A 15,219-nucleotide genomic window follows, 5' to 3' on the forward strand; every position below is an offset into this window, starting at 1 on the left:
AAGAAAATGGCAGAAACTGAAAGGGAAGGTTATGATTAGGAAAGATTATGAAAGGAAAAAAGCAACATGTACTTCTTCGGTATGCCATAAAATATAGGACTTACATGTTACCTTAGATTTTCATGGTACTTCTTTGTACTTAGAGTATTAATTTGATTAATTCTCACAAAACTTGATGTAAATATTTTCATTCTGTTTTACGGAGATGTACACAGAGAGAAGTACACAGTTGTACACAGAGTTGTATACAAAGAAGTTATGTGTTTTGCCCAACTAATATATATATATGGAGACAGTTATTCTACTTAAAAAATTCCAAACTGATGTTTTCTTAGTATGATTCCTTGTTCTTCCTCTTCAATACTCTTATGTTACAACAATACATTTTTTTTTTAATGAGGTAAGAACAAACAAACAACAAAAGTATGTAATTTAACCTAAAATCTCATATCCTCTGATTAGCCACAAAATCCCACTAAGAAGTCATACAGTCAAGTGCCTCATAGCAAAGGTGATTTTTTTCATTAAGGAAATTTTTCATCTTAAGGGAACTACAAGAACTCTGCTGCTAATAGAAATTTTTCAAAACAGATTTCAAAATAATAGTCTGGATTCTGCTGTGACCAGCAGAAGATAATGGTTATTTGATATTTCTTATTTGTGCTGAAGGTGCAAAGTAAACCTGGGGAGGGAGGTGATTGTCCCCTTTTAATCAACTCTTGTGAGGCCCCATCTAGAGTACCACATCCAGGCCGGGGGCTCCCAGTACAAGAAGGATGTGGGGCTCTCAGAGAGTGTCCAGAGGAGGGTCACTAAGATGATCAGAGGGCTGGAGCATCTCTCCTATGAGGAAAGGTTGAGGAACTGAAACAGTTTAGCTTGGAGAAGAGAGGGCTCCAGGGAGACCTCATTGCAGCCTTCCAATATTTGAAAGGAACATATAAACAGGAGGGACAATGCTGTCTGTTTACAGCAGTGGATAGTGATAGGACAAGGGGAATGGTTTTAAACTGAAACAGGGGAGGTTTAGGATAGATATTAGGAGGAAGGTTTTCACACAGAGTGTGGTGATGCACTGGAACAGGTTGCCCAGAGAGGTTATGGATGCCCCATCCCTGGAGGCATTCAAGGCAAAGCTGCATGGGGCTCTGGGCAGCCTGGTCTGGTGTTTGGCGACCCTACATGTAGCAGGGGGGTTGAAACTCTTTGATCATTGTGGTCCTTTTCACCTCTTTTTTTAATGCAGCCCAGAACACAGTTGGCCCTCTGGTCTGCAAGCTCACACTGCTGGCTTATGTCCAGCTTATCATCCACCAAGATCCCCAAGTCCTTCCTGCACTTGGCCTTATTTAACTTCATTTAGTTTTCAAGGGCCCACTTCTTCAGCCTGTCCAGGTCCCTCTGGATGGCTTCCCTTCCTTCCAATGTATGGACTGCACCGCTCAGCTTGGTGTCATCCACAACCTTGCTGACTGTGCACTCAATGCCATTATCTATGCTGTTGATGAAGATGTTGAATAGCACTGGTACCAAGACCAATCCCTGAGAGTCACCGCTTGTAACTGGCCTACATCCTTACTGAGAACTTATGGCCTGTATATGTTATATATGTTACATATATATTTGTTTATACATATATATATATATCTAACATATATACATATATATGTTATAACATATATCACATATGTTACATGGTCTGTACCTACCATTCAACAGTATATTGCTTGGTTGAAGATATTAAGGCAAGACATATCTATCCACTTTAATTTAAGATGAAGAATAAAATTCAGCACATTTTTTAAAATGTCATTCCATACATGTCTGTCAGATTTCTTATGTGAGAATAAGGTGCTGGGTTCAAGTTATTAAAAGCAAATCTTTATAATGTATTTGTAATGTATTATAATAAATACCATTTGGTTGTTATTCCCTCTTGATGTGAAGTTGTGACTTGGGATATTCTGCTACTCATGATCTGCCCTCACCTTTTTTTCTTCTCTAATGTAAATTGAGTTTGAAATCAAATGACTGAAATAATTCTAGAGTGACACAGCTTTTAAGTCATCTAATGAATCTGGATGCAGTGAATTGCATGAAAACCACATGTTGACAGCAGTATTTGCTCTTTGTGTGTTTTTTTTCACTGGCAGACTGTAGGCATACCTTCCAGAATTTAAAACAAACAAACAAACAAAAAAACCTCTCTATATAAATATATATATACACACTCTTTCAAGGATCATTTCTGAAATCAAATTAAAAAAATGAACTATTTTTTTTCTCCATCTTTGTCACTTATTTATAAAAATAAGGGCTATATAATTACACAGAAATTCTAGAGAAGAAGCAAGAAAAAGCTGAAAATGGTATCACTGTAATGTTGTAAAGATGTCCGTGGACACAATTATAGCCAGCTTTACACAGGATCAGAAGAGAATACCTGATTTAACTTCCCTGTTTACAGTAAGGCAGGAAACTGACAAGAAAACTTATCCCAAAATGTTGTGTTTATCAGTAAAGTGCCACACCTCTAATGCTATATCTTCCTTTAAACCTAAAGCAAATATTGTCTCCTTATAAATTAGACTTTTTTTTTCCCCTAAGCATATATATTGCTTTAATTCCTTTGTAGTAAAAAAAAAAAAAAAAAAACCCTCTGGTTTGCTTCTTATATTTTTCTGTGGCTATGGAGAGCAGATACCTAATTTCCTGATAGCATAGCATATAAACTACACTTTTATACCTTACTGTTTATGTTCAATTTATCTTTTTGCTTTGGCAGAAAGAAAATCCATCTGCCAAAGCAAAATGATATAAAATCCATTTTACTGTCCATAACATTAATTTAAAATGGCAGTATAGAACACACTATTATGTTAGCAGAGCATAAACAGTAATTCATATACATCAGAAAAACAAAATAAAATCTTAAATGCATGCATCTTAATTGTAAGCCATGCTGGATTCCAGCACTGAATTAATGATCATTACAACATTTTAAACATATCATTGGAAAAGTGTTAAAGATGAGTCTTCCGCATTTACAAAAGATTGCCCGTGGCACTGTGTGTTTTTGTGAATCATTTATCTTTTAGCTTAAACCAGTGATGGCATGAAATATATGAAATGCAATTCTGCATGACAGAATAATGAAACACTGAAAAAAGTCCAGCGACCAATGACTTTCCCACAGAATTTTGGGCAGCAGAACTTGAAAAGGTGCACATGAAATAGATTTTCCATTCAGTCCATTAAAAATAATCCAGTCCTATGAGCTTCCTCCTGCACATTTAAACTATTCCATCATTAGTGTATTTTCCTATATTAACCTGGTTTAACTGTTTTGAAACTGTAATCTATCCTAAGAAATCACATAGTTTATTGGATGCAGAAGTATTTCCTCAACAGATTTGATTCAGAAGATTTTGAATGCTATATTTCACTCTGAAAACCAGCACAATAGAGAAGATTATGAAAGAAAAGTTTTTGCTACTTTCTTTAGGTAAATTTCTTAAAATTATTTTATGTCAGCAGCTTTACTCGAGTACTCCTTCAGTCTCTCAAAAATTTGTTTTGATTTATACTTGCTATGCTATATTCACTAACAAATCTACATGTCATTCATGGTGGATTCATGGTGAAATCTAGTGTCTCAAACCACAAAGCACTTGTAGAGTATTTCTTGGGGACCATCTTGCCATCTTGTCAGAGTGAGCTCTACACCATCCACATCAAAGCAGTGTAAGTGAATGTAAGCTGCTTTCTTAATCAAGACCTGAAATAATATAATTTCTTAATACTGTTCCTAACATCCTTACTGTGGAAAGAAAATTAGTATTTGCAAATTATTCCAAGTAAGTATGCAGAAGTCTATACAAGGATTTAAGTAAGTGTGTGGGTTCCTTCCCTGTCCCCATCCTTCCCTCCCTCCACCTCCACTGCCATGTGTTATTTTGGGAAATGTGTCTTCAATTCCAGTTACTTATCCTTTGCTTGTAGAAGTCAAAAAACTACATTTCTATCCAGAACATCAAAAATACAAAGTACATTTCAACCAATTCCTTCATAACAGTAATTGCAAGTCTTTGCATATTGTCATCTGCGTCATTAAATATCTAATAAGTATTAGTTTTGCTGGAAAACAGAAGATAAAATCATTCCAGTCTGTCTTAAACAGATAAGTTAGATCAAAAGTGTAAGCTTAACAATCCAAAACTTATCAAGAACTGTGCAAATAAGTATATATATATTTTTGAACATTATAGAGGAATAGAGATCCCCACATGTTTGGAGACATTACTTTTAAAAGCCCATTTATTTTGTAGTAGCCTCTACACCTCCACCCTAAAACTAAGAACAAATTAATTGAATTTTAACAGAGTTAAGTAAGCGCAAGTACAGCAGATGGAGTACACAGCACTTTAAATACTGCCTTTAATTTGGATAAAATGTTTGCAAAGTCAACATGAAAGAAGATTTATAAATATTCATTTCCATCCACAAGCATTTATTATTTGGTGAAACTGAAAGAGAAACTTCAGGTCAGAATAAAGTCTTACATATTGAAGCATAAACGTGAAGCATAGTTATTCACGTAACAAATGGTTATGTGACACACTGTCTACCAAGGAGTCCAAATGATAAGCTATCAGTAGTCATCAAAGGCATCTTCTAATAATGAAGCGAGATAAAATCATTCATAAGGGGAGATTAAACAGTAAAAAGATTGTTCTTTTTAAAGAATAGAAGGTATCGTTAAAAGACTCATCACAAAACAATGTTGGGGATGGGAGTGAAGTTTTGATGGAGGATCTAGGTATGTATGAAAAAGAGAAATAGACATTCTGGTCTAAGCTGGTTCTTATGAAAGACTGTGCATTGACTTGTCATTCAGAGAAGCCCAGCATGATGAGAATTATCACACATTTAGGACAAATATTCCCCCTTTCACTTCATGTGGACTTTCTTAAGATAATCTTAAGTACAAGTATGTTGAGAAATCAGTGCACTATAAAAATATCAGATAAAAAGTATAAATAGAAATACTAGTTTAAAATAGTTTTTTCAAATCACACAATTCATTGAAAAGTGTTGAAAATATTCAAGTGAGGAAAAAAAAAAAAAAAAAAAAAAAAAGAATGAGATTATATCTACTTACCAAATTCCTTAGGAACAGTGATAGAGTAAACACAGTTGTGACCAACACTGTAATTCTTGGGGTAGTTTGGTGATAATACAGTCCCTTCAGAGCCTGTTGACCGACTTCCACAAGGTGCTAGAAATTGAAGATAAGTGGTTTTGAATAATATAATATCAGGAAATAATCAGCTAAAGTGATTTGCTATATGTTGATATGTGTTATAAGAGCAAATTTTATTATTCTTCAATGTTAGATTACATTCTATATCATGTGAAACGCTCAACTTTCTCATATATCAAAACAGAATTGAATGCACTCTGCTTTTTGCCAAGTCAATTACTGTTTTTCTTTAACACATATTAACCATCTTAATAAAATGTTCTTTTCTGTTATTGTTTTTTTGTTTTGTTTTGTTTTGGTAGCATGTTGTGATTTATTTTATTGGAAGCATGCTATTATTTGTGGTGTACGAAACTGTTATTCATTTATACGATGCTTTATTCTCTAGACATAGGTTATTCATCCTTTCAGCACACTAGTAAACGATTATACCTACCAATAAGGCACATGATTCAAAATGATGTATAAAACTGCTCAAAGAGGAACACCATGACTGAACACTATGTGTCACTTATTTATATCTCAATTACTTAGAAAATGATATAAATAGCTATATGATTATAAGGAACCACTTTTCTTTATCATACATATTTATTTACTGTACTACCAGTAGCTATAGTAATTGATAAAATCACAGATCATAGCAATACAATTTACTACAACAATGTATTTTTCCAAGGCTGACAAAAATTAGCATTTGGTTTTGGTCAGAATGGTCAAGCGAGAGTGCTTTTTCTTCTCTTCCTATATCAGACATTTGTGCAACAGTAGTAAGTGCTCGTGTTTTCCTATGGATATAACCCACGTCTTATATACAGCAGACAGATCTATTTTAAAGATTATGACAACTGTTCAGAATATTTCTTCTAACCATTTTTATGAGTTTAATGGTTACATATGCATCAAGAAATACATATTTCTTCTGTTAAGAATTGAGTTTCTAAAATAACTACTATTCAGTTTTATGCTAAACATAAATAATTATATTATTGTGGTATGATCTCAAAATATTATCTTATGATTTTTATTAAATGAGAAAAAAGTTGTTTCTCTTGCTGTTATCTTAGATTTTATCTCATTAGTTGTAATACTAAATACAAGTTACATAGAAATTATGAATTATTTACTACCCTTTAGTTAATGCACGCAAAATTTATAGCAGAGTATACCATGAAAAGAACACCTTTCAATTCTATCATTTTGAGGCCCTAAATCTTTGAGAATGGATTTCAATAAATTGCACTAACATGCAAGCTAGCCGACTTACACAGAAAGTACTATGATAACCAAACATGAAATATTGTTTTTAACAGCTAAAATCATTATCTCAGTATCTTAATACATACTTGTGAAATATGAGAAATTCATGCTTCCTTTTGAAAACAATTTGGATAATATAAATATTGGTAATGTTTGCCTAGAGGTAGTAGAGTCTCTGCTGAATTTCTTATCCAAGGAACTGTTTACCTTGAGTTATTTGAAAAACACAAAGTAGATACTCTTCACAAGCTGAATCTCCTAAGCATTTTTGATGAAAACTGATCTGTTTATCAGCTTATAAGTATTCAAAATTTTCTGTTCCGCATTTTGGATGAAACAGATGTAAATAAGGAAGAGCATTATAAATAGAGATTTAAACTAGAGAAAAATGATTGTAATAATTTCTTTCCTTCCTGTCCATGAATTGGACAAATGAGCTACTGCAAGACTAATAATACGGCCCTACTCAGCACTCCTATTGTTATTACATTTCATTAATCAATAAAGGAATATGCAAATTCAAGGTAAAATTATGATCAAGTAAATTTCATTCCTAATTTTTAATAAAATTTGAATAGCACACAGCAATACTCAATATTTTGTTAATAGCTATATATTCCATTCCCAAATTGAGAAGACTTACTTATATACTCCATGTTCTTTATATTCCAATTCTTCTCTATTCCTTCACTTTATGCAGTGAAAGATAGTGTTTGTTATTTTAGAAAAGTAATAGTATAAATGAATAAATAAGCAAATTCCCCAAACCCTTCTTCTGAAAAACATGCGTTTTTTTCCACAAATATATTACAGCTGCATTATTTTTCAAATGCATAAAAATCAGATTTATTGCAACTTTACCACACTTTTATCAACTTCAATAGTTATTTTACACAGAAAAAAAAATTGATATTAACATTTGTGTATCTAAAATTATGAGTGACTCGAGTTCTATCTTTAATAAATAACATATGATACTAATATGCAATATGATAATACTGAAAGCATACTGTAGAATCAAAGTTACATCACTAGGATATCATACTTTATAAATAGAGGGAAAAAAAAAAAAAAACAAATTAAATTTGTGTCAAACAAATAAATAATGTCAGTACACTTCAAAAATGTTATTGATTTTCTCCAATGAAATTATTATTCAAGTGTACAGATTTAGCCATAATTTTTCAAATTGGAAAGGTAGAATTTTCACTACTAGTATGAAAAATAAATATAAAAGTACAAAACAACTTCCTTGGCAACTACACACATAATTGTAAAAGATTAAGAACAGATATTTTATCAAATTTTTTAAAAAATTATACAACCTACAAAATTCTATATGTTCTTATTAATAATAAACACTGATTAAAGAGACTTCTAAAGTTAAAGTTGAAGAAAGTTTAATTTAGTTTTTATAATTGATATTAAAATATTTATTTGGTAGTCTCATTTTTATAAACAGTGATCTTTGAGATCATTTACCTTTTATGAGGTAAATGATTAATGATGTTTAATGAACACAGGTTTAATTATTTGTCAACTGAACAGTAGAGTTACAAATGGCATGTTTTTGTTACAAAAGATACTGAGCTGAGCTGTCCAAGAACATTGGCTTGACAAGCATGTAGGTCACACCAAAATGCCTCCTGTTTATTTCCATGGAAACTACAACAGATACAAAGAGCATAATAACACTATTTGATAGAGAAAATTCTGAGCTACAAAAATCTATTTTTCAACATAATCATCAACGTAAGCTAAGCATTTTTGCCAGCAGTGAACAAGAGCCAGGCATGTTTCCTGAAATCTGACAAAGTTGGTGCCCTGACTATCCCTGTGGAGCCTATTCCAGTGTCTGACCACCCTCTTGGTGAAAAGCCTTTTCCTAACAACCAACTCAACGCTCCCCTGACATAGCTCCATGCCATTCCCTTGGGTCCTGTCTCTGTCATCAGAGAGCAGAAGTCAGTGCTGCCCATCCGCTCACTGTGAGGAGCTGTGTTCTCCCATGAGGCCTTCCCTCAGTCTCCTCCTCTTGAGTCTGAACAAACGGAGAGACTTTCACAGCTCCTCATACATCTTTCCCTCTAGACCATTTACCATCTTCATAGCTCTCCTTTGGATTCTTAACAGCTTTGCATTCTTATATTTTGGTGCCTAAAACTGCACACAGTGCATGAAGTTAGGCTGTAACAGCACAGAGCAGAGTGAGACAATCCTTTCCCTTTACAAGCTAGAAATACTGTGCTTGATACATCTCAGGGTATGACTGGTGCAGTTGACTACCAGGGCTGACTCATGCTGAACTTGCCATTAGTCAGAATCCACAGACCATTTTCTGCAGGGCTGCTCTCCAGATTCTTGTCTCCCAGTCCCTACATAAATCCAGAGTCACCTCATCCCAGGTGCAGAATCTGGCCCCTTGTTATAGTTAAACTTCATACAGTGGATGCTTACCCAGACCTGTAATCTGCCCAGATTTCTCTGCAAGGCCTCTTTGCCCTTCAGAGACTTGTCAGATGCTCCCTTTTAGCGTCACCCACAAACTTACATAGTATATTTTCGAGTCTTGTAGCCAATCACATGATGAAAATATGGTTATGATGAAAATATTAAAGAGAACTGACCCTGAAATGGATCTTTGGGTCCCCTACTAGTGACTGACCACCAACCTGATGTAACCCAGAACCTTATGAGCCTGACATACCAGACACTTGTTCACTATTATATTATGTATTATGTATTATATTATGTATTATGTGTTTGTATAGTGCCAGTACCAGTGTTTTAAAAATTTCCTGGGCCTGTTTGCACCAGTTGTGTAGTATTGCCTAGTAATGCCTGGCATGTTGAAGCCCCTCATAAGCTGGGGCTTCAACTTATGTTGAACTATCTCTAGATCAAATTCAGTGTTAATCTAGAGATATCTCTTTAGTTCTCTAAGGAATAATTCATCAGTGCCATCGTTCTGGTTGAGTGGCCTGTAGGAGACTACAATAACGTCCGCTTTATTTGCTTTTGCCTTTATTCTTACCCAGACTCTCTGAACCACATCATAACCAACTACAGGCTTCGTGCAGTCCAGTTTATATCACACAAAGCACCACTTCCCTAACACTTTACTTGCCTACCTGTCCCTTCTGAAGGACCTATAAATCAGTTCTAACAGACTACTCACAGGACTCTTCCTACCAACTTTTGATTATGCTGAACTATTTAGTATGCTGTCTTTCATTTTTTGTGTTTGTTGAATTCATTGTAATGATATGTTGTCTTATAAAATAATGCTTCCTGAAGCCCTTCAAAAAGCCTTATCATAACAACAGTGAAGTATTACCCACATACCTAAATTGGTAAGTATTTTTGTTGGGAAGATTTCCCATCTTGATCATTAGTATTCAGACCTGTTTGTATGTCAAAGAACAAAATTCTACAATTAAAAAAAATAATAATTAAAATGCTTTTCAAGTCAATTATCTATAGCAAAGCTTTGGCATAATATCTGTGGAACTTCTGGAGGGAAACAAAAAATCTCTTTAAAACTTTCTTTTTTGGAAAGATTATAGCTTTTGTATCATTTACTCATCTGTCCATTCTGTTCATATCTAAATAGTATTTAATTAAAAATATAATTTAGGGAAGAATCACTTCTATTTGCTATGAAAATTGTGATTTCTGGTTCAAAAAGCCAAGTTTTTTGCTATAAAATTCAGCGGAGGTTTCACAGAGAATACAGTTTGTTATACAACTTTAGTAAACAAGGACATATTTAAAATATATTTTCATTAAGAAGAAGAAAAAAACAACGGTGAGTACAAAAGTTCAAATTATTTGTGCTTTCTTAAAACTCAGTGACTTCATGAGCACACAAAATCAAAATGCTGCTTATTGCTAGAGAGCTGGTAAGTGATATAATCTCCTGAATCTTATTTTGATAATAAAACTCACTATTTCATAAAGGATATAGAAAAAGGATGAGAAGGAAAGAGGGGATAATCTGCCAGTAATTACTCTATTACTCTTTCACAAAAAAACCTTGATGTTTCTTGCTCTATGCCACCAATCTGCAAATCTCTTTACCCAAAAGAGTACACTAGTACTACCACTGAATGACAGTTATAATGACAGTTTTTTCTTGATTTATCTAAGGATATTATTATAATGAAAACTTGTAATTCCTTAGGTTGAAAACTGGCTCAGAGGCTGTTACTGCACAACATATTGAGTATGTGTGCATATCAGCAATTTAAAGAAACTACAGTTACAGTTCTAACAAAATCTAATTTTCAATTTGAGATTTAACAACTAATTATAAATTAACTAAAATCACACTTATCTGTTCCATCTCAGATTTCTTTGCCATCACTACAATTTTATCTGCAATACAGATTTTTAAGTTAATTTCAAGCAGGTAGACTCCTGTATTTTTCAGAGCCCACTACTTAAATGATTCTCCCTTTCATTTTTCAGCTGGATTTACGGGCAATTAAATTTACCACTGGACTCATATCTAGAAAAAAAATATCAGACTCATATAATAAACTGTTCTTGGGAGACAAAAGAGAAACAAGTCAGCTGCAAGAATAAAATGTTGTTGTCCACTCAAGCCAATACTGACTTTAATAAATATAGTTTGGTATTTAAAAAGGAATTATATATATTAAAATGCAAAAAGTCAGAACATCCATCTCAATTCAACAACTTAAATACCTGTGTTAATTCAAGTTTAACAAAGGGTTATTCTCAAAGCAGTGCAAATTAAATACGACAATTCAATAATGCAGATAATTGAAAAAGAAAAATGGTGGAACACACATCACCTAAGCAAACAATAGCAGCAAAGTATCATTTCTTTTAGATATGTATATATAAAGCAATAAAGTTATAAAAAATAAAACAAATTTCCCCAGAGGATGTCTTATCCGACCCTATAGCATTTGGGATAAGCATGCACCTCTCTCAAATGCCAAGATAAACATCTTTAAGATTATTGTAGATATAGTAGAGAGATATATATGATACATAGATAGATAGATATGTAGAGGCCACAGATTGAAATTTCTTAATGGCTTCTAACACATAACTGCCTAGTCACCTAAGCCATCTCTATGACTAGTGCATTGGAAAGAAACATACACTTATTCCCACTCAAAAGAGCGATAGTTTTCAGTTAATAACCAAAATGTCAAAGAGCATGAAGAGGTATCAGACTAAAAAAGAGTTACTGTATTTTACTTTTTTTTATGATAAGACCGACTATTTTCATAAGGGATGTAGAAGAGAATGAGGAAGGAAGAGGAGATAATCTGCCTGTAATGATTACATTACTCTTTGAGAAAGAAGACATCAACTTCCTTATCTCATAACCAGACAATATTATGCTTCCCTAAATTTTTTCTTTGGGGAACTCTGTCAAGTTTTTAACAGTTCAATGATACTGCAGCTTCTCTTGTTAGTTTAATCCATATTCTCACTGTTTTCCCATTAAACTCTACAGTCCTCTTCAGAGGTTACACTGAGTTTTCTGAAACAAGTTTCATCATGTGTCTCCTAATTCTATTCTTTATTATAATCTCTACCAATTTTCACTATGGAAATTATCCTTAAGATCAACATTCGTACTTCAAATACTTCATACCTAGGCTCTTTCAGAGCTTCACAGAAAATACTAGCCAATACTAACATTTTGCTGGGTTTCAATTTATTGTTTTATTTCAGGGTATCTGTTGTACCCATTAGCAGGCATTTCCTTAAAGACAAAGGAATTATTCTAACTCAGGACCTCATTGGTTTCCTCAGCAAGGTAACGTGGTATAGCATAGAATAACATAGTATAGCATAACTATTTACTCAGTTTTTTGTCAATTGTATCATCTTTGAACACATTTTTGGTCCTGATATTTTACTGACACTTTAGTAATTTCCATACTTTTCTCATATTTTAAAAAGTACATCAGTGGTTACATTTGGTTTGCTCCTTCAGTAGTGTATGACTCCTTCTTTGCTTTCTGGCTCAAAGCTTGCTTTTTGAGGTATTTCTTGTGATAAGACTCTAGGAGATGAGAGATGGGTGTTGCTGTGTGGCAATCAACATCACTGTGTGGACAATTTTACATTTGAAAGCATTTCTTTGGAGCTGTTTACCTTCGGAAGATAGTGCTAAGGTCTGTTTACTGCCAGAAGATCTAGCCTGTGACCAAATAACTCCTGTTTGCTATGGGAGAGTGAGGGATGATGCCACAGTATCCTGTGAAGGCAAGATACAAGTTGGTGCCTCCCTGCTCCCTCTTACCTGTTGGCAAGGCCAGAAACATAGGAACAAAGGAGTTTCTGCTAAGATCCCAAAGCCAGAATCTGCCACTCCAAGGAGAGCTGACTCGACCACTTTGCAACCATTGAAAAGGGGCCATCATCACCATGGTCACTGTCGTCGTCGTCAGAACAATTCTGCCCGAAGACCCACCACTACTGAAAATCAATGACTGAACTATGAACCACGCTGGATCCATGGTGGTGACTATCTCCCTCTTTCTGCCTACAAAGATTCCTTGCTTCTTCTTTCCTATCTTTTCTATCGCTCTCCTTCCTTTCTCCATAATTCCTCATAATTCATAATAGTGTCCGTCCCCCCCTTCCCCATCTCCCTAACTAAGGTCTGTAAAACTGGTCAGACCAACATTTGAACTGTTGTTTCTTAATCTCACGCCGGGTATGCAGATATTAAAAGAACCTCCTCTCCCTCTTACAAGTTGGAGAGAGACAAGTAGTTATTACTGAAAACCCTGCTGCACACACATTTCTACTATCGTCATTTAAAGATGATTCCCTTTTTCTGGAATAGATATCTTCTGTTGTATTCCTTTGTTTTTGCTGTTTCCATGTGCTTAGGTTTCACTTTTCAGAGTTTGCTACAATTGGTGAAGCTCTAAAATGATTTTTCTAATTGACTCCTATGTCACCATTAAGTAGTGCTTTGCTGTTGTCTTCAGTTTTATTTAAGTGAATCTCCCTGTTTGTATGGGGTTACAGAGTAAAAAATTATTTTCTTTTTTTTTTTTTTTCCTCTTTCATTTCTCCCAAGGTATCCAACTTGAGTGCATTATGGACAATTTGGATATATTCTGAATATATTATTATCATATATAATCACATTGAGAAAATCTGATATGTTTTAGGGCAGCTGTTTCTCTACTAATTTGACACTTTTATCACAATGCTGAAATAAAAAGATATTAACTAGGCACTAATACTTGAACTGAGGACAATTAAAATATCACTGTAATGTTCTCTGACCTTCATTTACTTACATATGTTCTCATCTGTTACACAACCTAAATAAAGTTTGATGCCTTTTACAAATAATTCATCCAAGAACCAAAACAGTATATATCCTGACGTAAGTACTGTTCAAAACTACCCACATAATCAGTAATTGATTCTCCAAGCAATATAGAAATATAAAATGAAGTGTAATGCAATAGAGAAGGAAATTTAATACTTTTCATAGAATCACAGAATTGTTCGAGTTGGAAGGGACCTTTGGAGGTCATCTAGTCCTACAACAAATAAGGACACCTGCAGCTATATCAGGTTGCCCAGAACCTGGTCCAATCTGACCTTGAATGTCTCCAAGGTCTGGGCATTTGTCACCTCTGAGCAATCTGTTCCAGTGCCTTACTACTTTTCTTGTAGAGAACATTTTCATGATATCCATCCCAAATCTCCCCTCTTTTAATTTAAAACCATGTTCCCTTATCATAACAGACCCTGCTGAATATTCTGTCCCCTTTCTTCCTATAAACACTCTTTAGATACTGAAATTCACAAGTGAATTCTTGCAGTAGTTGGAATACACATATAGGTATTAGAGTTGTAATTAATATGTTATATTAACTTATGTTAACACTCAAATACTCAAAAACTGAATTCCATTTTAAACTGAGGTCTCTCAATTACAGTTTTTTTTCTCTGGTCACCTTTGTGACAGTCAATATTAAGATGTTAAAACTTGGTGCAAGACATGAAATATGAGCCTTTAACAAGCAATCACCAACGTATCCCACCTAGTAAATCTTACAATTGATTTGGTTACTGTCTTTGACAAGAGTTAGGGCCTTCAGACTGCTGCCAAGATTAAGTTAGAAGCTTGCATATTTATCAGGCATAGCCAACTCAGATGACTGGATAGGTTTCTTTAATTCCAGTTATTAAGTTATCATGATTACTGACTGATTCTATCATACTTAAGTGTCTTTGGGAAATACATAGTTGCATATCTGTGTGAATAAACAGTTGGGATTTTTTTCATACAAAAAGTAATCTTGTGCATTCTAAAAAACTTTCAAGGAAAAAAAGAAGTGATATTAACACTTAGAAACAAATATATATTTACTTAAAGTTTAGGAAACTGGGGAAGATGATCTATAAAAGTCTCTTCAAACTCAAACTATTTCATGATGATTCTTTGATGATTAGCTTAAACTTTTTCTTCTTATTCCTAACATTTCCCTCATTAAATTTAGTTTCTAAAAATTGGTCACAGATTTAGTTAAGCAGAAGAAAAGAAACCCTATTTTACAAAGTTCTCTATTTTACTTAAACACATTGGAAAATAGGATTCTCTGGCAACCGATTTTAATTAGGTTGTTGTAATTAACTTCTACTCTTAATTTCTTATTCTTTTTTTTTTACCATTA

At 33.9% G+C, this 15,219-nt stretch overlaps 1 protein-coding gene across 2 annotated transcripts in view; it reads right to left on the reverse strand.

Annotated features, from left to right (window-relative positions):
• CSMD3 (CUB and Sushi multiple domains 3) overlaps nucleotides 1-15,219 on the reverse strand; it is a 512,773-nt gene that overhangs the window by 108,015 nt on the left and 389,539 nt on the right. For both annotated transcript variants that reach the window (XM_052703606.1, XM_052703607.1), the window contains one exon: nucleotides 5,162-5,278. In XM_052703606.1, coding sequence (XP_052559566.1) covers nucleotides 5,162-5,278 — 117 coding nt within the window. The remainder of the gene's footprint in view (nucleotides 1-5,161; nucleotides 5,279-15,219) is intronic.

The sequence above is a fragment of the Tympanuchus pallidicinctus genome, unplaced genomic scaffold (genome assembly GCF_026119805.1).
Source record: "Tympanuchus pallidicinctus isolate F22 unplaced genomic scaffold, pur_lepc_1.0 scaffold5, whole genome shotgun sequence".
In the NCBI taxonomy this organism is placed as follows: Eukaryota; Metazoa; Chordata; class Aves; order Galliformes; family Phasianidae; genus Tympanuchus; species Tympanuchus pallidicinctus.